This window comes from Lasioglossum baleicum, chromosome 7 (genome assembly GCF_051020765.1).
Source record: "Lasioglossum baleicum chromosome 7, iyLasBale1, whole genome shotgun sequence".
Classification (NCBI taxonomy): domain Eukaryota; kingdom Metazoa; phylum Arthropoda; class Insecta; order Hymenoptera; family Halictidae; genus Lasioglossum; species Lasioglossum baleicum.
The window spans coordinates 11,009,197-11,033,091 of record NC_134935.1 but is presented as its reverse complement, the minus strand read 5'-3'; the positions used below and the strand labels follow the sequence as shown (position 1 = coordinate 11,033,091).

General features: G+C 41.3%; 1 protein-coding gene across 1 annotated transcript in view; it reads right to left on the bottom strand.

Moving 5' to 3' along the window:
* Positions 1-23,895, bottom strand: part of LOC143210294 (uncharacterized) — an 86,527-nt gene that overhangs the window by 22,990 nt on the left and 39,642 nt on the right. Inside the window, exons 2-3 of the mRNA XM_076427032.1 lie at positions 5,681-5,807; positions 4,991-5,161 (exon numbers count right to left, since the gene is read on the bottom strand). Of these exons, the coding sequence (XP_076283147.1) occupies positions 4,991-5,161; positions 5,681-5,792 (283 nt within the window). The 5' untranslated portion in view covers positions 5,793-5,807. The remainder of the gene's footprint in view (positions 1-4,990; positions 5,162-5,680; positions 5,808-23,895) is intronic.

The window sequence follows — 23,895 nt, the reverse complement described above, 5'->3', positions numbered from 1 at the left end:
GACTTTTTTTATAGTAAAAGCAACAATACAACATTCTTGAATTTTTTAAATCTTTTACTGTTTTATATTTCATCCAACCAATTTTTGCATAAGTGCATAAAGATCCGCAGTCTAGTTATTAACATCATAAATAGACCGCGGGTTTGATAAGTTGATGAGAATCATCAGGAAGTGAAATATAATACAGTAGAATTATTTAAAAAATTGAAAGATGAAGAAATTTTTAATACTAGAATTACCAAATGAGTCAAAATTACACGTTTCCGATTTTCTCGTTTATAAACTATAAATTTTCTAGCGTTGAAAGAAGAAGCAGATTTTTGTTTGTCTCCTGTTTCTTGAAATTAGAACACTTCTACGTACAACTGCTAGGTAAATAAACGTAATTACCTTATCATCTGTACTTATCATCTGTACAAGAAGTCAAAAACGTTTTATTTTCTTACCAATTCTGGCGTTAATCAAACTAGACGTAGCAATACCCGATTCTTGTAATTTTTGTATGAAGTCAAAGATGTTATCTGCCTGGTAATTCTAGCCCTAATCAAGGCAGATGTAGGAATGCTCGATCGTGATATTACCATGCGAACTGCAATAGACACCGCGGAACGTGCTCGGATCTTATTGCACGAACATCGCGAAGGTATTCGCCATTATTGCACGCAGCTCGCGATTGCCGTGCAAGGTGCATACCTACGTATCAGAGCGACTCACGGCAAATAGTAAGCAGTGCTTTCTGAATCAATAAGTCCCGTGGCGCGTTTACGATACGTATCCCTTCTACAAAGGATAGAGCTTCATACTCATTATGCACGGTCGCTTCATAGTTTGACGCAAAGTGGCAAATCGCATTATGGTTTGCTCAATTAGCATTCAATCTCAGTCAACGGGCTCTTCGTATTTCGATCGCGGTGACCGGAGTTCACTGCGCCTCATTGGAAATTGAAGTTACATGGTTATTTGATGAAACTCGAACCACAAGGAATCTCGTACTCGGAGCGTGTCCTCGGATGCGCTTTGCAGAAAATTGCATGCTCGTTGGCCGGCGCTTACAATGGCGCTATTAAACGCGTAAGCGTGTATTTATCGGCGGTAAAAGGCGAGTGGATTTTACGGTTATGCTCGCGGGGTGTTGAGAAATTGAGAGATTCGAGCGTCGTAACGGAAGGGACGAGTCACGTGGTCCGCAGAATGAACATGCGGAAACTACCGCGGGCCCCCTAGCGTAAACGCTAATGGCGCGCGATGATGTCACGAAGGTCATCGCGTTGCACCGAAAGTCACGCGGGTGCAGGAACGTGCGCCGATGCAGGATCAATGCAATTTTCGATAGGGGTGACCGGTATCGGTGATACGCGGGTAGCGTTTCACGCATGTATCGCCTCCTTCGTGTCCAGTCGAACCAGCTACGAAAACAAGAGATATTTATGAAGGTGATCTTGACAAGGTACGAACAGATCAGCGCCTCGAACAACTACCGATCAAAGAGTTCGTCGTTCTCCGCAGGTTTTAGAGGCTTCGAAAGACTTCTCGCAACGCGTGCGTTAACTTTACGATTATCGCCGAGATACGAGGAACCTTTGCTCCCTTATTTTTACCGTGCCAAAGATCCTTGGCGTCTGATATTACTGGCTTCTTCAATCTTAACCCTTTCGTTACGGAAGGTAATTATAGTCACCCTTCTCCGACCGTTTCCCGTATCCTAAACGTGATTATAGGTGCCCACGGAAATTTTACAGTACGCCGGCGAATTTAAATACATTCATTTTTGCGCTGACATATACGGGCACCATCTACGAGATGCAAGGGAGTTGAGAGTACTTATAATTTTAATATAAATTTTACCGTTTCACGTTTGTCGCGAATGCACGCCGTTCGCAATCATCATGCAAATTATTTCGATCTATTTGCAACCATCAGTTGCTGGACAATTAACGTGTTACGACCTCTGGTTAAACATACTCCTCGGGATTGATTGTTTCACTTTGTACGCGCTCGGTACTCGCAGATTAATTTGAAGCAAATTGAATAGCCAATTTGCATAACACCACAAAGTAGCAGAGGTTGCGACCGCTCCCGGGCAGATGGTAGAACCGCGAGGGACTGCACAGCGTAGCGAAAGGATGCGTCATGTGTCTAAAAGTCGAATCAGATGGGAACGTTGCGTCGCGTCATCTAGCTAAAGGCCATCGGCGCTATAGTCTTTTCTCTTGTCGTGTCTTGTGCGCGCATCGAAATCTCCGGCCGCCCACGCGACGCCCTGACACGGCCTGTTCTCGGTAAGTGTTATCGGAGGCTTCGCCATATTCGAACTGCGAGATCGACGAAAACCGACCGGTGAAACTATGCTCAGGGGTCACGACCGTTTCACCTAATGGCGATGCGAATAATAATTCACGTTTTCGCCTGCGTCTCGTTACTCGCCGGTTAAGAGATGCAAATCTGCACGTGATCCCCCGGTAATCGGCAATTTACAGCCGTGGTTCGCCGCGAGACGGCCAGCAACCTTGTTGATACTTTTCGCGGGAAGTTTCTCAATCGTCGAAGGTCCTTCAGCACTACACGTGCGTGTAACTGTTCCCTGCGTCAAGGTATTTTGTTGCAAACGCCGCGCCGCGCACTTAGGTTACACGGTTGCCAGCGGGCTGCGGTTTATTAGACAGCGACGCGTTCACGGAAATCTTATGCGCGGCCCGATCTCCGGATTACAGGTTCAAAGTATCGCAAGAAGGCCAAATTATCGATCGTTCGTGCTAGTGTAACGAGATTTTAAGTACAGCGCATTACGCGATCATTTTGCGGTCGAATCGCCCAGAATCGAATCTGTCCCAGTTTTTTCTTGTCAAGAGCGATCAAGATCCCCAGTCGGCTGCCTATTAAATCCGACGTTAGGACCCCACGCGAAGCGCTTCAAATTGCAAATCAATCTAATTAGCCCGGTCGGTTGAACTCGACGATTATGTTGATTTAACTACACGTCTCGCAACCGATCCGCATGTACAACGTTATGCCGGTCCGATTAATTTGCATTCGGTAATAAGCGTGTTCGTCGGATTCTACCATTAATCAGCCCCAGTCACCGATCAGTTTTTCTTTTTATTGCTGCTCCGGTCGACGCCATCGAGCGATTCATCCAGAGCACCGTTTGGCGCCAGGTTGCCGGTCGTACGATGACATTGTAACGTTTCGCGCGTTCTGCCACGTGCAGGACCAAGACAAACGGATTGCGAAGCACGGGGACGTTCATCGCTTCGCCACGGTCAGGTCGATTTAGAGACGCGCGGCACGAGGACGATTTGCTTGAACAGTTGGAGCAATCATTTCTGATGACACGGTTCGATTGAAAACGGTACGTGCGCGCAACCGCGAGCCGAGTCGAGCTGTACACCGGAAGATACACGTCGCACAGTGGTACCTTTGCCCGAAAAGCTGGTAAACGTATGTACAATTTTAATGTTATTCGATAAATTAAAAAATGCTAATCATTCTTGAAAAATTGAGCAAGTTTTTTTCACATCTGGAAAAAGTGAAACACACGATTTACACCTTTTTTATCTGTGCCTACAATGGAACTTTAAAAATACCTTTTGTAGGTCTATGTAAGTTATAACTAGACTGCGGATCTTTATGCATTTATGAAGAAATTGGCTGGACGAAATATAAAACAGTAAAAGATTTAAAAAAGTCAAGAATGTTGTAATGTTGCTTTTAATGTAAGAATGTCGTTGAGGGATGAAATCAATTTTTATGCTATTCCTGCTTCTCTTTTTTTTTATTTTACATAAAGATCTGCAGTCTAGTTATAACAATCGTTGCAACGCCAAATGTTTAAAGCGTTGGTGGGAAAAAGTAAATATAGAGAAGAAAGAAATTTGAGAGTGGAGTACATATTATGCATTTTCGACAATATATTTAAATTCAAGAATCTCAGAAACATAAGGCATTAATTTTCATGAAGATTGGTATGAAAAACTGAATTTTGATCTTATTTCAGGAAAAGTGGGACCACTATGGCACCGTCGGCCATTCGCGAATTCTCCGCGAAGTTCGTCGATGAGAAACTCGTGAAATTTGCGCGCCGTCTCAGGAACGGTACATCTCCGACAGTGTTTTCGCGGAATACCGAAAGAAAACGTGTTGCGCGCCACTGAACGGAATAAATATCACAGATTATCACCGATCGCCTATTAAACCATAGTTGGAACACGTTTTAGATGAATAGAGACGGATTAAAACGTGATGAATCGTGTATGCACGGCGAACCGTTACCAGCTTAATTTGATAAATAATTCGACGAAAAACAAGCTGCCAAACGCTGTGCAAATTATTAATAGATCGATATCTTGGTTAGAGAAAGCTGAGAAGAGAGATGTGCGTTTGTCTTTAACAACCGAGTCTGGAACAACCGAGCACTGAAAGACTGCACCTATGAATACCTTGCACGAATAAGTGTGTGTAGATACAGCCTGTACATTGATATTTACAGAAATATTTAATAAATAAAATATTTCAAATCACTCACTATATTCAGAACTTCTTTAAATTTAATCAGAGAAAAACAAATTAAAATAAATTAAATATTTCGAATAAAATTGTCACCATTTTCAGAATCCTTCTCAAATCGAACACTATGTTAAATACAATTTTCAAAACTTTTTCTAAGAAGTAGAATATTTTATTTTTAATATTAAATATATATCTAATGCTTTCGGCGCAAAGGTACAAAGCAATTTTGCAAACTACTCAAATATTTTATTTTTAATACTAAATCTAGCAAGCACAATACGATAAGATTGAATTTACTTAAACTATGTACGATTTTCATTGTAACATGTGCTTCATTTCAATAATTGAGCAATAGAAAACCAGTTACTCGAAGCTCTGCTATCGAGCCTTTGTACAAGCCCCCTTGTACGCGGACACGTTCGGATAAACGGGGTTCTACTGTAAAAGGTTCTCAACAGGAGAATAGAATAATGGATGGACTCACCGTGGATGTTGTCCACGCAGATATAAAGGTCCTCCCGGAAGGTAGAAAGCCCGTGGTTGCACTGACAGAAGCAGGTGTTGTTAGGAGGAACGAGTGCAGCGGTCGAAGGGCTTCTCGTGAAGGGACTGGCGGTGCCACTGCTGAGTACCGTGCAAGCTTCCGTGCAGGAACCTAGCGAAGATCAATGTTCTTGAATTGATATACGTCATTCCTACATGAATCTGTCTCGCGGATTGTTTAACGCCGGTGTATCCGATGACGCGGCTAACTGTACAAAAACTGTGCAGAAGCGGGAAAGACACTCTGGAAGATACATTTTCCGAGGTGAGCAAATTCATGTAGCGGCGACCGGGACAAAACGCGACGTATTACCCGAACAGGCGAAATACAGTTGTCAAACCGTTGCATCGTAATTTCGTGGTTAATCAGCCGCGTTGCCTTTTTTTCGCCGGGCGCCTTTTGTGTGCGGCGGCCACGCACGAAATCCCCGCGTTACGTTTCTTTCCGCCGCGGTTTCCCCCATGTGGTTTCTCTCGGCGAGTCAAATTACGATCACGCGATTTACGGGCTCCGTTCCGAGGAGATCGCCAGGATTGTTTTTCGACGGATTCCGGATCCGTTCGAGAATTTTACGCGGTGCGGCGACTCGTGCCGAAGAGATTTATCGCGCGCGCGCGTTCGGAGGCTTACCTTCCAGCGTGAAAATATCTCCATCGGAGTGCCGGATGACCGAAAGCTCTTGACAACGAGTTATTTCGAGAACGTTCAAGCAGCCCGCCAGGACGAGAACTAGAAGACGCATCTTCCCCGCAGCATTCTGAAACAAAGTGCAGCAAATTACAGCAACGTGTTTCGCGGGCACGACAAAGGGCCCCGTTCATCATCGGCCACGAATAAATCGACCGTGTTTCTCCTTCGGTGCATTCTCTCTTCCTCGTTCACCGACAGCTCTTGCACCGCGCATTCATTTTCATAATTCGATCCGCGCGAGATTCACTCGTAATCGAATACGCCGGAGATGACTGCTTAATTTCAGGTGTCTTCGACGTGAAAACGGATCGCGGTTTAATTAATTGCCGAATAATTCGAGGATTTATCAGGCAGAGCCAACTCCGGGGACGAATCCGAGAAACTGTGGTAATTACGGCGTTAAAATAGTAAGCCACGAGTGACTCGGTTGGCTGGAACTAATGACAACAATTAATCAGTATTAAAAGTTCCGATGGTGATCGAGCACCGCTGCCGGGCATGTCCCGGGAACTCTCTTACTTTAGCTCGTGTCTTTGGGACAATTTGTCCAAGCGAGAAGTCCCTTTCTGGTGTCCTTAAATCATTTGTGCCGGCGAGTTTAGGCGAGGAAAAAAATGGTCTACCATCATTCATAACCCACTTAACAGCCGCCACACCGGAGAAGGTCTTGGACCGGGTGGATTTCTCTGTTTACACGTTGGAAATTGTTTAATGTACCGTTGCTATCTTAATCTTGAAAGATAACTCTCCACTATGCTCACTTTTCACACGAGATTTATGCGGAATGAATATGTTTGAAAAGGCAGGTTATTGAAATAGGTTTGTTCTTTTAACGTAGGTGTCAGAACATTTTTAGATAAGGAACTTCTATAATTTAGCAGTTGTTATAATATTCATTTCGTTATCCTCCTCGCTCTCAGCGGGTCCCGACTTCAATAAATATGGTTGATTTATCAGTGTTTGCTGAATGCTAATTTTTTGGAATAGCTATGCATGGATTTCACGGAATTCTGAGTGTCAACGAACGATTGATTACACGGAAGATATTGTAGCTGGTGGAAGACGTGCAAAAATGGCGATGGTCGCTGTTGTGGATAACGTTTCGATTTCCCAACAATCACAGTTCCAAGTTACAGCTACGATAGAGATAAAAATTCACATCTTTTTCTTGCTATTTTCTTGCATGACTGATCCTCAAATTTTTGCCTCGGGCGAGACGGCCTAGCCTAGCGGAACAACTTCAAGAAATTAGCGAACCCTCAGTGCCGTCAGGATCCTGTCTGCATTTCCTTCCGATTGGTCTGTAGCTTCGCCTAATCTACTGTTGTATCATTACATTTTCAATACCAAATCTGAATTATTATACCATCATTATCCCTCGTACATCTTCTTGTTTTACACTTCAATTCGACTAATTGTCTTTTATTTATAATATTCATTTTTTAATTTAGAATCATAGAGAAGTAAAAAATTTTACAGCGTCTAAATGGGTGAATTTTCGTACAGTATGTATGGAATACATTATACAATATTTTATCAAATGTAGATCGATTTAATGCATCGAATCTAAACTTGAATTCTAAAAGACTAGATCAATTATTAACATTATTACATCGATTATCGTGATATCGAATTCAACTCAGATTCATTGCTTATTTGCAAACAACCACACACACACACACACACACAAAATATATTCTAGAATTGAAAATAATCGTCATTACTTGAAGAAGACGGCGGCTTTGATGCACCGAAGTCATCAATGCCTTTTCCACTTTTTTCAATGTTTCAGAGTGCATATCAACCAAATGAGGCATGGAGCGATTAAACAGATGATCATCTAAAAAAACCAAGTCTAACGAGTATGCCAAACGAAGGAAAACTACCATGTCAAAGAATATATGACTTCCTTGATTGCGTTTGCTGAATACATACGACCATGCGTTATTATGCAAAATCACCTGATGTGACGTTTGAATTTTTCCGAATCTATGCATGTCGTAATTTATGCGATCGCCTGATGTGCCGTCTGAATTCTTTCGAATTTATGCAAGCAATCAGAAATCGTTTGTCGGGTGACACCAAATTGTTTGTCAAACCTTTGTCACACTTCACAAGAACTTTCTTGTAACCAGTGATACAATTCCTGATTTTCAGATTTTTTGACGTTCCTGAGCAGGAAATTAAATTGATGTCTCTTGTATGTCTAACAAAAACCATAAAACAAATTTTATTTAAAAATGTTACATTATTGTGTTGTATTATGAGAAAGCTTAGATATTATCTTTTTACTACTATCACTACCCTAGATACTTTAAGACTGTCGAAGTAACGCAGTATTTTATTAGCGAATAGTAGTCGGTAGATAGAGTATGCAAATTCTGGGAAATTAAATAAATAGCTCGATTAATCGTTGGGAGGAATGCACGCATATCTTCGAGCGAACTCTAGGCATGCGGCAGTTCCCTTTTCCCGAACCGCGCTGTGAACCATTTACATGGGATCCCAACAATAACCGGTATGTCAAAGTCTCCAGCAAAGGTATTCGGAGATACTGCAGGCCATAAACGATCGAATGAAGTGCATGCTTTCAACGATTACTCGAACAGAACTTCACCATTTATCCTTCGCGAAGTTCTCGTAATCTACTTCCACTTACTTCAAAAGGGAATTGGATAGATACTATCTTTTCATGGAATGTAGCAACACAGCAGTAGTAATAAAAGCACTATTATTTGATATTTTTAACAAGTACCGTTGAACATAGACAAAGTCTATAAGATAAAACTGTTTTGTTTTTAATGATTTTTTAATGAATCTTTTAACAATACAGTTAGAAGCAAAGCTGATCACACATACTTTAAATCAGAATAACTTTTTTATGAATGGACCAAACGACTTCAATTTCTCTGTAAGGCTAGAAGGATTAGAAAATTGTGAAAAACAATAGTAAAAATTGATTTTTACGACTTTTTTAGCTGGGCCAATAACGAAAATTTAAAACATGTGTTTGGTCAACATGTATAAACTATACAGGGTGTCCCAAAATTCGTGAAAATCCCGAAAGGGGGTGGTTCCTGAGACCATTTCAAGCGACATTTTCCTTTGCAAAAATGTTATCCGCGGCTTTGTTTGCGAGTTATTAACGAAAAACACGGACCAATCAGAGCGCGACCTAGACGCGAGTTGCCACAGTCGGCCCGGCGCGCCAAATGTCTATTCATGTCTATTGGCCGAGTATGGCAACTCGCGTCTAGGTCGCGCTCTGATTGGTCCGTGTTTTTCGTTAATAACTCCTAAACAAAGCCGCGGATAACATTTTTGCAAAGGAAAATATCGCTTGAAATGGTCTCAGGAACCATCCCCTTTCGGGATTTTCACGAATTTTGGGACACCCTGTATACGCTCGGAAAATTCCGTTGGAATTGGTTAATTGGTTTACGAGTTATAAACGATCAAAAGTGGTAAAAATTGCGATTTTACAAGATTTTCGGCCTTTTTACCACTTCTGATCGTTTATAACTCATAAACTAATTAACCAATTTCAACAATACATGTTGGCCAAACACATCTTTTAAATTTTCGTTATTGGCCCAGCTAAAAAAGTCGTAAAAATCAATTTTTGCTATTGTTTTTCACAATTCCGACCAAATGCATATTTGAACATATTTTTTAGACGTCATTTACTAAACTAATTCTTCTAGCCTTACAGAGAAATTGAAGTCGTTTTGTCCATTCATAAAAAAGTTATTCTGATTTAAAGTGTGTGTGACGATGTGATCAGTTTTGCTCCTAACTGTATATTCTCTCATGACATTTTTCTGATTGAAACTACATAAAAACCGACACATTTTGCACTATAGTTACTTGTTTAACTCTGATAGGGTAAAGTGCCCAAATATGTCCCCTAATAAAGTCCCCTAGTATGGCACTACCTTATGCCTTGTAAAGGAGAAGTCGCATTCTAGTGAGAAAATCCTCAAACGATAGTTTTCCAAGTTTACTCTACAATGTGCATTGTTCCTCCCATTGTTTGATCCTCCGCCAGCTGTGTCTGCACGTGTTGAATATTTTTGTGGTTAGATTTTCGATAGTATCTTTTTCGAGGAAGCTAAGTGATTTTGAAATGTTTGAACATATCTGTAGTTTCAGTTTATTTATATTAATGTTTGCCAACTGTTGGTTTAGGCTGAAATTCATTTTCTCTTTGTCAGTAGCGTTCCCAATATGGCACCACCAAGGGTTCCCTAACATGAGTATAGCTATTGACATTCTCTAGTGCCGAATATGGCACTAGGTGTCATATTAGGGACTCAAGGTGTACCATATTAAGAACCCCTTTCACTGAAACCTGCAAATGACACACCACAATGAAAAATATCTTTCCCAAGTTGTATTAATTTTTTAACAAACTCGACCCCACAATCTTATAGAAAGGAAATGCATCTACAGCTGGTAATTTTTTGGTCGAAAAAGAGCATCCCAAAATAATAACAAAAATGACCAACAAAAAGTGGTTCATATTTGGGCACTTTACCCTAATGAATGATTCTACCGAACCTTGAATTGACCAGTCCGATATGCTCCGAACAATGTCGTGCTCGGTCTCGTTTCAACCAGAAAAAAAGTTCCATGGACAAATAATTAAAAACAAAAATGTTTTGCCATTGGATCAGCATTATCTCACCGATGTATCTATCCGTATGTTACACGTCTGGGTAGGTACATCAAGGTGTAGAATTCTCGCGGTGGCGAGGATAAAGTCGCAAGTATCGCGCGGATCTCTCCTGCATATATCAAGACGATACAGTATTCATCTAAACAGAACATCTGTTTAAGAATTCACTCGGGGACGCGCCGCGCCGTCCGAGACAGAAAGATGAATCTCGAGATACGGCGTTCTCGCAGGTGCAGCGTAACACGGTTTTGCCGTGAAACTCTTTCTCGGAAGAGCTCGACAAGTGGATTTTGTTTTCCGGAGTCTCGCATTGAGACATAGTCGCATGTTCGTAGGCACGTGCTCGTTATCTTAGTCGCGCGGAACAAAAGTCGCGGGCATATTCCGAGCAAAGGGTTCCCTAGCCGGTTCTTGTTGCTCTCGGTTCTTCTGCTTCCTCCTCGGCATCGATAACAGGCGTTATCTTACGCGTGCCATCGGCTCGATTGTGCAGAACGTCGGCACACGTCTCGTCATGATGCGCGCCTCGCCGCTCGCGACATGCCTGGATCGCATAATTTATGCCTTCCCGATGCTCGGCACTTCGTATCTCGTAGCTCACCGCGTGTAACGCAGCCACGATGCTCCGTCAGCCTTGCAGATTCTTTGCGGTTGTCTTTTTTCGGTCGGCAAGCAACATACACCGACCGACACGCTGCCGCGCGCTGTAATTTCGCGGTACGCGTTCGAAAAGTCTCTCGTTCTGCAGGAATTACAATTCCATACGTGCTGGGACTGACCGGTCGAGGTGTCCAACGGGACCGTTCCACTTGCATGAGCTTTCGGCGAGTCCCATTCCAGTGCGAACCGCCTATTGTAATCGGAAATCGGGGTACGCAGAATTGTAAATTGTAAATTGAACTAGTTCAATTATCGGATCTTCAGAAGTCTCAAGACCCGCCCTTGAAGGCAGATCACTTTTTTCTTTAATTACCTTTTTTATAACTACAATACTCTCGCCCAATAGTTCGACTCTCCTCCATTGTGTTCGAACGGTTCCCCTATCATCACGAAAGCGACTCTTTTAATAGTTCGCTCAATATGTGGCCGGACGGATGGTACAAACGCGCAGGGGGTGATACTACATGTAAAAATAAGTCGAAAAAAAGGAATAACATTTTATCGTTTGACGTTTCGTTTTTGAGAAAATCGAGTTTAATGTTCCGCCAGGTTCGCGTGCTTTAGTATTAGTATATGCAGAAAGTAGAATTGGTTGATTATGGTCAGACGCGTCAGACGATTCCTATGCAATGGCACGTGTATTCGCTGCATTTTCAAACTCGATTTTCTTGAAAACAAAGCGTCAAACGAAAAATGTTATTCCTTTTTTCCGACTTACTTTTGCATGTATATAGTATTACCCCCTGCTCGGTTGTACCACCCGTCCGGCCACACCCTGTATACCAAAAATGATACACATTTTTCATTATGGTACATACATATTTTATTCAAATTATTAATTATTGGATTGGAACGAAAATTTCAAAGAGAGTACTGTACATGATTGACGATATTTGAGAACGTTTACAGCTTTCTTTATTCAATTTTTAAAGTATGGTTTTAAGGGGGTGGTACTTCTTGAGACTTCAGAAATGTAATTTAATTTAAAACTCAATTTGGAACGAAGGTATCAAAGAATAACTATACAATAACATAATCCATGAAGGGTCACATCAGAATTAATTTGTAAATTGTCGAATCGATTCCGGTATGTGTAGCGGTACATCGATCATGTTCGCGATACAACTATTTATATACGTGGAGCAAGGTGCGCAAACGGAAGGTGTTTCCGAGGGTCGTAAAGCAACGAATAAGCCAAACAGCGTCGTAACCACAATTTACCACAGAGTATCAAGAGTGGTTTCAAGGTTTCAAGGTTCGTAAAGCAACAAATAAGCCAACCAACGTCGTAACCACAATTTGTTCTTGCTTAAAGATTTTATGGAGTATCCGAATTGAAAAGGGGACGGTGCTTCTTGAGACTTATAAAATGTAATATTACTTAAAACTCAATTCAGAACGACAGTATCATCGAAGAATAAAAATTATTTAAATAAAAATACCACGTTTTTAAAACGGACTCTAAAAAGTATCAAATAATTTATAATGTAGTAAATTTCAGACGGTATTGCGACCGTGTCATATCGAAAAAACGTAGTAAAAAACATGGTAACAAACGCCGTGATAAAAATAAAGGTACGACGGAGAATCTCGGTGTAACGGTTCTTTCGCTTGGTAAACAAACATTATAGTATAATAATACCTAGTAACTTCGTAAACACCGTACGGAGCTCGAACGTACACTGAGCTCCTTCGGTCAGTGATGCCAGAATCGTGGTACCGTGGTACTAAATCATACCCCCACTATGACCTACAGTTGCCCCTACCCTCCTTTTCCAACGCGCCCGCGCGCTACACGCACCAGCGTATCATGTCACATAGTAGAGGTACTCCGGTGCGTGTAGCGCGCGAGCGCGATGGAAAAAGGAAAGTAGGAGTAACAGTAGTGCCAAGCGGGTCAGTGGAGTGGAGATGAGTCAGAGTGGGAACGCGTAGTGGAGTAGGGAGCGCTGTCGCGCTGAGTGGGGATCGCTGAACGCGTTCACGTACTACCGAGCGTCCCGCGGGAAGGTGTAACGGTTAAATGTAATAGATTATATCTCCTAAACGCATAGGCTTCATAAAAAGATTGTTTTTAATATTGGATTGTCATCCAGTTCTGAGCTATGTTTAAAATTTCAAGTCTCTAGCTCATCGGGAAGTTAGTTCAAAATCAATTGCAAAATTTGTAACGAAAAAACAGGCAAACAAGAAAGCGAGCTAATAAAAACGTGGTAATAATAAAATACAATAACATAATCCATGAAGGGTCACATCAGAATTAATTTGTAAATTGTAGAATCGATTCCGATATGTGTAGCGGTACATCGATCATGTTCGCGACACTCACAACTAGTTGGATACGTGGAGCAAGGTGTGGAAACGGAAGGTGGTTTCCGAGGGTCGTAAAGCAACGAATAAGCCAACCAGCGTCGTAACCACAATTCGTTCTTGTTTAAAGATTTTATGGAGTATCCGAATTGAAAGGATGTTGGCACTTTATGCACATTGTCGTCGGTTTTATTGCATTCGAAAGCATGAATCGACGATGCGAAGGCCGCCCCGATGAAATATGCCCGCCCGGGGTTTAACCGGTTTCACATGCGTATAGTTGGAGATGGGTTATAGTGCATTATTAGCAAGTGACGGACTTTTAATTTACGACCAAATTGATTGGGCTTTGGGTATCAAGCATTGGTTAACGCGGAATAAGTTTATAGCTGAACGACGTATCCCCCGGAGCCCGGCGTGGCGTTAGGGTTTCACGGCAGCCGTGAAAACACGTATACCGCAAACGGACTCGTCCGTCGATTTAACTTGAAACTTTGGCATTAGCATATGTCGATAAAAATCTGATATATATGATTTTCATACATCGCAGGAACTGCCGACAGATTCCTCTGGCGAGATGATTTGTTCGCTATCGGCAGAACGATTTGAATATCTACGTAAGCCAACGTTTCACCGGACTGTACGCGCAAGACATTCTTTACTATAGGACAAAGAATTATTCTTTATTTATTAATTTATTTAAGCAGTGGCTGTTTGAAGTTGATGATTTTCAATTTTCCGCTTTATCTACGTTTTTTTATGACTGTGTCATAATTTTGACGACAAATAATGGTGGGTTTACACTTTCCCAGAGCAAAAAGAATGACAGCTTCTCAGTATTTTGGGTGTTAGAGCTACTCAAAAAGTTTGTCCACATTTTACATCCTCAACAGACAGGGGATCTTTATGCAAGATTTTCTACCTAAATTTCTTTAGTTTTCTAATATGTTTGATAGGTTGAAAATAATATAATAGTATTTTTAAGTTGTTCTAATGATTTTACCATTTTTAGTTACACCTTATCATTTTCGTTATAAATGCATAAAATAATACAGATGAATAGTATAGACACAGAAATAAGAAGAAATATCGAGAAGGCTCACGAATGCCACCGACATTGTAAGAGATTCAATTGGTACGATCAAAACACTGGGCAAATACAGGTTCGCCGAGATTGCCGGTGCCGGATCTGAAACCGGTGATCGGAAATTGCAGGATCCGACTTATCAAAATGAAGGGGAGACTTTTAAGGGGAAGAATCGAGAAAGAACGCAATTTCCGGCGACGCCGCTGTACCGCGGCCGAATACAGTTATTCGCCGGACTAATTTCACCGGTGAATAATCATTTGATATTCTTTCCGTTGATAAAAGGCGGCCGGCCGTACGGGACGCAAACTGAGAATATTCGGTGTAATGAGTACCTGGCCAGCGGACCTTCGGTGGTAATTTCGGCTCGGTACGGAAATTATACATTTCGAGATTTCCGCTGAAACGATTATTTCCGACGCGCACCAGCAGCACCACGGTTTTGCGGTGGTCGGCAAAGAACGGACAAGAAGCCACCGCCGAATCGTGATCGATCGAAGGGATCGAGCGAACCAGTTATTCGATCGTATAAAATATACCGAGGACCGGAGGGTTGGAGTTTTGCACGCGCGCGCGGAATTCGTGGACCGTGAGGGCTCGCGGAGCGGAAGGAATCCTTTAAGATAGCAAAGGCTTATTACTCTTAAAGACTCGTTAACCGTTTCTGATACAACTCCGAGATCTGAAAAAGCGGAAAGGAAAGACACGGGCCTCTGTGCCGTGTTTTATGTGCCCCGGATTCGCATTATCTCGGCCTTCTTGCTCGGACTGACATATTCTGCGAAATTCCGCGCGATCCCTTGCGGGAAACACGACCACTGGCACGCGTGATAAATGAATCGCAATTTTTGAGGCGTCCGTCGAGCCATATGTTATTTACGCAAACCGAAATGCTAACGGTCCCGGCGAAATGCTCGTTAATTTGGTACTCTGGCTCTGCATTTTGAAAAAATTATTCCAATGGATTCCGTTTCCCACCGTTTCGCCATGGGCAGCAGAAGGAGATTTCGTGGCTCCCGCTCAGCGGCGCGGCGCACAGAGGTCGCTTCAAAAAAACATTAATCTTCGTGGAGAAAATCAATCTTGTCAAGTAACGAGTTAACGTCTTCGTTGAAAATATCTTTTCAACGAACAGCCCGCTATGCAAAACGTGCGAAACCGATCTTCTTGAAAATTTAATTCGACTGTCGCGAAAGTGTGTTGTACAAATAAATTACCGCCTTTTGGTATTTTTATCTTTTTTCTGCAATTTTGTGTTTTGTTAGGTAAAGTATATGTATGCATTCGCAAGTCATTTTCTTGGTCTGCAAACCTATCTGCTTCAATTTTTTAAATTAATTAATTTTCAGGCTTTTTCAATGGAAATTCCGGAAGACAGAAAAATTCATTTTCGACATCTGCACGACATTTCACTCAAGTTGTATGGCATCTTCACTCCATGGGCTTTACTCAAAAAACTTGGAGCTTGGATGCCATACAACTTGAGCGAGATGTTGAGCAGATGTCGAAAATGAATTTTTCTGCCTCCTGGAACTTCATCGAAAAAGCTTGCGAATGCATTGTATATATTTTACCTAACAAAACACAAAATTGCGGGAAAAAAATAAAATACAAAAAACGTAAGAATTTATTACACAACCCAGTGCATGTGTTGTATTAGGCACTCTTTATATCTTCAAATCCATGGTAGATTGAGTAACTTGTAACGAGACTTTCTTTCTCATCCCCTGGTTACGCGAGACCTGCTCAATCGTTGGCAATGTCGTAAAAATTTAATTGAGTTGCGTTTAAATCGAACCGCGGTAGACATCTGTATAACGGCCGTGAAATTGCGGTGCTGTTCGCATAACACGGTGTTTACGAGTGCGCTCTTGCATTCTTGCAGTGCAGCGGGACACGACGCCAGCATAAGGAGTCATTATAGTAACTGAAGTGACACAAAAATAAAGGCGTGAGTAATTTCAGTTTTTTTGTACTTCAACTGAAACGTGACAAAACATTTCGATTTTAATTGTACATTTATTCCGGAGTGTGCGGTATTACTGTTATCCCTAGTATGTTTATCTGATATTTTTTGTTTTTGACAATTGCATACGTGTAAGTAACAGTACATCGCTCAGTGTGATTTATGACTTTCGCTATCTTGATCGAAAAACGATCTCTCGCGTAAATTATTTGTAATTACGAGTGTCTATTTTTTGTGTGACGCATTCGCAACATAACGAGTGAGGAATCTGTACCTTCGATACGTGTTTCGTGCGGAGTAGCGGTGTTTGCTTTTAAAATTACGCGAAGTCGTTTCTTGTCGGTACTCCGTTGATGAATTACAGTCGCCGCGGTTCCATCGTGATTAATGGCAACCGGACCCGCTCTTTAAACCCTTTCTGCCCGAAACCATTCAATTAAACTCAAACCCATGAAATCATACAGTTTTATGCACCGCTCGTGGAATAAACAATGTGACGACGTTCTGTCGCAAATGAGTGGATTCACTTCTTCCGACTATATCCATTCGTGTAAGTATACAATTCAGTCCGAACAGTGCGTGCTAATTGGGCAGGGCCCAACAAAGTCTCAAGAAGAAATGGTAATGGTGTTTCCTTATAATTAAGCAATTGAGAACAATTAAAATCTCATCACAGATTATAAACTGGTGGATTTTAAACAGGTTGGATATGGTATTGCATTATTTTCAGTTTATTCCAATTATCAACACTAACCGGTTTCACATTTTTCACTTTTTAATTATTAAAATCACAAAGACGCGTACAGCAGAAATTATTAAATAAAATTCTTCATTCGAGCACATATGTGCCCATAATGATGAAAGTGATATAAGTCAAAATTTAAATTTTAGAAAATGAGTTTATTAAACAAAATTAATTCAATGTAATTTTTACGATATTGTCGAAGATGAACCGTTAGATAGTGCTTATTATTTCAACATTATATGGAATTCATTTATGTTAATATCCTTTTCCTTTAAATATCTCGAAACAAGAAATATAACTTTGACCACTTTCATTATTATAGGCACATATTATGTGTGTCGCGGGCCTGCGCTGTTTCTTAGATCGTATAGTTCTAATATTTTTGACCTAGCCGTCCGCTCCGAATGTAGAAAAGGACAGCGCGTGTAAACACGAACCGCGAGTCCGAAAACTTACAGCATACCGTCAATTAAACCACTAAAAACTGTTCAAACAGAATCGTATAGAATTATTTGTTAAATATCTTTGTACAAAATACTCCTCCGAAATAGCATTGTGAATACGGGCCGTCGAATTGACGTTTCCGAGCAGAGAAGACAAAAGGACCAGAATTCGTACAATCGGTCCGCACTTTCATGAACGAATACCTGTTTAGGTTTGCAGGAAGCGTGCACCGTTTCCGGTTTACGATTCGAGGTAGTGGCAAGAGAGGGGACGGCAGGCGAACGCAGATGAAGAGCAGAATCAAGTCACGAGATGGTACGTGACCGATTGCAAAGCGGAATGTCGCGTTCTGTGTCAAGGTGGATGGCAACTGCGGAGATTGCATCGTCGTCACGAATTGCTCTACAATACGGAATATATCTTTGACTTTGAATCTGTCGACTCTTCGTCTCGTATCATCTCTAATTCGTTGCGCGCTGTACCCCTCTACAATTTGTTACGCATGGTAACAACAATTTCACTACAGTAGAATTTCGCTCGTTGTAACTCTGCTGTTGGGATTGATACAAATACTATGTTTCGTACAACGAGCGAGGATTCACTGTATTACATGATTAGAAAAACAACATCGTGAATAAGTGTTAATAACAATATTTCCGGAGGGTGAAATATAAAGAAAAATATCTCGATATATTCCAGTAGCCACACCTAATTGGTAGAGAAAAATAGCTGTCGTATTTCAATCGTAGCTCGATTTCAACTACCTTACCAGAGATTTATGTGTAGGTATGTTTCTTCGCGACAAAATATTTCATCTACGTCAGGTAGATTTCATGCACCCGTTTATCTTGCTAACGGTCGATCAATAGACACGCCAAACTTTTCCAGTTATTGCCTTGCTGTATCGTTAAGGATCCCTATAAATTATGAGTATCAATTCCAAGAGAGAAACTAGTCGCTTATAAATCTGGCCAGTATGACAAATAGTCTCTTGCTGTAGCCGAATTCACACCATTCTACTATTTTACATCTGACACATTTACTCATGGGTTGTTTGTACTCTTACAAAGCAGCGATCGATGATAGATAAAATTCATCTGTCTTTATCGTATTCATTATTAAAGTTTTCTCAGTTCTTCTTCGTTTTCAGAGAGAATCTTTCATCTCGTATTTATTATTGAACTTCTTTGAACCGTATAAAGTGTCACTATAAAACAATAACATTAGAGATAACGGAAGAAAAATATTCTTACTAGAGAGAGAGAGAGACTACAGTTTATATTTATTTCCTTATACAGCGATGTCTTGAAAAAAACCTTCGGGTCCGCGCTGTTTCTTAGATCGTGTAGTTCTACCATTTTAGATCCCACAGCTCCCATTTTCTTAGATCAAGACTTGACTGTAGGTATGTCTTATCGTTTCGTCGCGAGGTGTACGATCTTTCCGAGTAGGTCAGCTTATCGGGTTGTGAAGAGCGTACTCTCATTATACGGCAAAAAGGTACACGAAGCATCGATCATTTCCGACAAGTGAGTCCATTTAGCCTGGCTATGCAGCAAGGCTGCTCGGGAAGATCCATCTTAATTCGTGCGACGCACTTCAAACGGGACTGATATCGTAAAGAAGAGTTAACGACGCATGATGTACGCCTATAGAACAGCCAAACGCTTCACAGAGACCGACAGCAAGGCGAGTTCACTTAATTTTCGAGGATCAAACGGCCGAAGGGGTGGAGGATTGATACGCGCGGCTATGTAATCGTGACAAGGCTCAATGAGAATACCTGTGCGAACTCGAAAGTGGAAGTGTATCGGCGATAAAAAAAGTCGTTCTTGGTTGCCAAAGGCTCACGACGCGACGGCCGTATTACAATCAACTGATAATTACGTCCATCATTTTATATCCCACGGGCGCGCCACTGCAGTCGTATCGCAGCAGACATAATAAACCAAACGCGGTCTTTCATTAAAAACACGTTAGGTGCCGATTTGATCCAGCCGCTCCGACCGTTTATTCTTAAAACTTTAATCATGAATGGGGATTGATCTCTCCCGATCTCTCCCAATCAAGCAATTACCGAGTTTATTCGAGATCCGGAACGTTTCACTTCCCAAACGTATCGATCACCATCAATCGAATGCACGAGCTACTAATAAGGATCCTGTTAATTGCAATGTAGATCCTTACGCGATTAAATTAGATTAATAACCTTTTTATTTGCTCGTTTTATATTTCGTCTTGACCTCCAAATATTCGAAACATTTTGAAACTTGCGAATAGATTTTAGTTTTCGCTAAAATTACAATTTAAATAGCCAATGGTATTATTATTATTAAATAGCCCATTTCTCCATGACGAGTATACTCGTCAATCACAATTAACTGGTTAAGCGACTTAATTTAGTTATTCAATTAAATTCAATTCAATGTTTTAAATTGTTACATTTAAATTAAGTGACTTTTTGATGGTTGGCGGTAATGGCTTCGATGGCTTCTATTCATGTAAATATAATAATGCCATTTTGGGGGAGTATTTTATACAAAGATATCTAAAAAAATAATTAACGTAATAAAATAGATAATTTTCTTAGATCCTAAAGCTCCCGTTTTCTTAGATCAAGACTTTACTGTATTTTTCAGGGAAAAATCCAGAGAGAATGTACATTTTCGGGACCTCCCACGTTGTCGGCGAGAATGATGTCCGATCGCTTTCTCAAGATGCACAGAGAGATCACGGCTTCCGGGTACCGATCCCTTTAATAAACACGCGGGCCGGAGCGAATTTACGGGCGTGGTCCTCCGATGTTGAATTGAATAGCGGCGTGGATCGCATTCTGAGGGCGGGACCCACGATGGTCCCATTATGGACCGAGATCGAGAGCACTTCAGCGGTCGGATCATTTGCGGATAAGCGATTTACGTTTGACCGTGATTGCGGCAAGTCGACATGCGCGGGACAGCGACATGCGTCGACCGTGAAATCTGTTGTCCCGTTCGATTTGAATATTCATCCTCGATCGAAAACGAAACGAATTTGTCACGCAGACGTATGTAGATACATATATGTATGTATATCGTCTCCCGGTACCGTTTAGAATATAAATTTCACTCGCGAGAACGACTGTTCATCGGCGAAACATGATCCGCCGAGATCTCGAAAAACACATTCGAATGTTTAGGAATTTACCATAAGACCAACGAACCAAGCCCGGATAACTTAATCTAATGCGAGGGGGGCCCTCGTTCAATATATCCGACGAAATCGGTGTCCTATAAAACACGGTTACAACATTTTCGCTCTGTTAATGCGTATCGACATTGCTATTAAACTGCCTGTGTTACAACATTTCAATACAGGCGCGCACATCTCCGAAACACGAAACACCTCTTCTTCCATGATCTCTCGTTGTTGCTTCTTCTTTTCGTGATTATGGAGATGTAGATGATGTAGTCGGTCCTATATACCGGTAATTTATGGCACTTCGGGTAGATACGAAAAATACAACGTGCTTACGTTTCTCTTTCGGCTCTTGGACAGTTTAATATATTTACCTGTCCGCGGCTATCGATGATGCAGATGGATTTATCGTTTCGGAAACTCCCTGTGTTTGCGTTACTGGTTTTTTCCGAAGCTTGTCCGTCGCATGAGTGAAATAATGAATTATTACAATCTATTATTATAGAATTATTATAATAATTAATTGAACTATGAAACAGAACAAAACATTCCAATTTCTTGGCTGTTTGTTTATTAGCTTCTTGAATCGTTCCAATTTTCTTCTGTAAAAATTTTGTAGTCTACTCATCACCAGTATCTTCTCAGGGAGTATCTAAAAATTTGTTCACGTCTCGTATGAAACATGATTATACGAGAAAAATTGTAATCATGTCAAAAATCCCACATGACCACCCCGTCATTACTCTCGTTACTCGAAAGTATAGCTTGCAAGTACAAACATTGCTCCTTTGTTTTTTCGTCGACATTTTTAACGACCGACGATGATTATAATTTTTATTGAAATACCGTTCCAAGGAGGCTGCTTGATTCGCGAACCGTTAGTTTCTGCAGCGAATATCTTATCGAAATTACGTCCGCGGTACCATGTTAAATCACAGTATAAAATTACGTAGCTTGTTTGACCCTTGGCGGCGCAGCTTACTCGAGCCCTGTTCTTCCTTAGTTTCTTAATTTTCTGCGGCAACGCATCCCGAGGGCGTTCTTCGAAAAAATTGAAGAGAAAGTGTGACAATAATGTCTGTCCACTTTTACGATGGAATTTAGATTATCCAAACCGATGGATCTCAATTCTCCGATATCCAGTTAACAAACAGGACAAATCATTGAAGGTTTAATCCAGCACTTCTGTTATCCGAACACTGATACCCTCCGATCAGATCGGATAGTCGAGGTTCTACTGTATTTGAGATCAGCAGACTACGTGACGCGTTCCGTCTCTGTCATGCTTGCGTCACAATGTCACGTGACTAACCGGGTACTGGCAGAGAGGGGATAACTTCTCACCCAGAATTCGAATCAATTTCTGTAATGAAATGCAATTTTTACCGAAATTAGAGGGTACCAGACCCCTCTGCCACTTCTGTTGGACTAGCACGCGAGGTTCCACTAAATTCCGGTTCAGGACCGTGGATAATGACGAGTGCAGAACGCAGGCGAAGCTGCGTGTTCCATTGATCATCTCATTATTTCGAATGACCACGCAAGGAAGGCGTGAAAAATCCCAGTATCTAGCCGCCGTAGATCCGTGCGCCTATAGTTAGTTGCGTTAATCGTAAAGGGCGATTTCCGATGATTCGAGGAAATAAAAAAAGCTAGATTATGGGCGTTCATTAAACCTGGGATGCATATGAACGGTCTGTTCGGCTGTCCGTTTGTCTGCCCGGCTGCCCAAGGGTTATCGCATCTAGGAATCTTTCCAGATTGGTACAAGCTATCTGAAAAAAGTGTCGCGTCTATGATACGAACAAGTGACTTAGGAGGGTCGACCGGAAAAGCTTGGCTGGTGAACGGACTCGACTCGGAAATATTTATTGTTACGACTCCGTTGACACGGCGTTCGAATTACTTGAACATGGATCGCTTGCTTTACCAAGATCGAGGACGAATATTTCTCTTGTGGCGACAGGACGCAGACCAGGTTCGCCAGGAAATGACCCTTCACTAACGTATGTGCATGGCATTTGTTTGATCGGATTACAGATTGGATTCGATCCACCGTTAAGGGAGTAGACTCTCGCTTCCAGGATTTCAAGGGTACGGGTTGCGCCTTTTCATTTCTCGATAATGCAACGATGCGGTTTTTCAGTAGTCAAAAAAGCTAGATAAAAGATCAATCTAGGCCGCAATTGCCCTCAAAAGTCCTATTTTTTCGTTTGCGAGGCGTAATTTTCATTATAATAATAATAATTTTGCTTTATTTCAGCCTTACAGCTAAGAAGAGCGACTTGGTTTACAATAACCTATCTGTACAAAACTATCTTATTTCACACATTCGATCCATACCTTCTCTCATTCATTTCTATGTCGCACACATTCCTACCCTGTCCTACTCTTTTAGTATCCTAATTATCACTAACCCACTTAATTCCTTTCTTATTGCTTCCCTCCCCATTCCCTATTCCCTAACTTTTTCATTTCTGGTTTATTCTCTTTGGTTTATTTGTGTACTACTTTTCTCTTTTTTTTTCGTCAACTTCTCCAACCATTCTTCAACCTTTCTATCTTTTTTCCCGCTCACTACATCCTCGAGTCTGATCATTTCCCCCATTATCCTGCAATCCCTTGTCAAATGCTCTAGGTTTCCATACTTGTATCCACATAGGACGCATCCTCTTGCCTCTTCCTCCAGCCAGTATCTGTTCCAATTCTCTGAATTTCCGCATCTTACCCGCGCTATGAGCTCTTATGACTGTCTCCTCTACCCTCCTTTGTAATTTTCATTATTCGGCAGCATGTAGCTATGAACATAGCTACATTTTTAATAATATAAATGCCAATTATGCGAATGCAAAAAGCAAAATACCTAATTTTATCTAGCGTTTTGGCTACCGCAGAACCCTGTCTTTGTATTATGGAGAAATGAGAAGGGAAATCCCGCACCATTGCAACCCTGGAAACGAGTCTACCCCGTTAAGGAGGTATTCTGGTTTTGAATTTTCAGTAATTGATTTTTCGTAATTACAAGTGATCTTAACCATGCGTCGTTTTATAAAGAATCAAGGGTTTCAATTTATTTTGGTTCAGACCA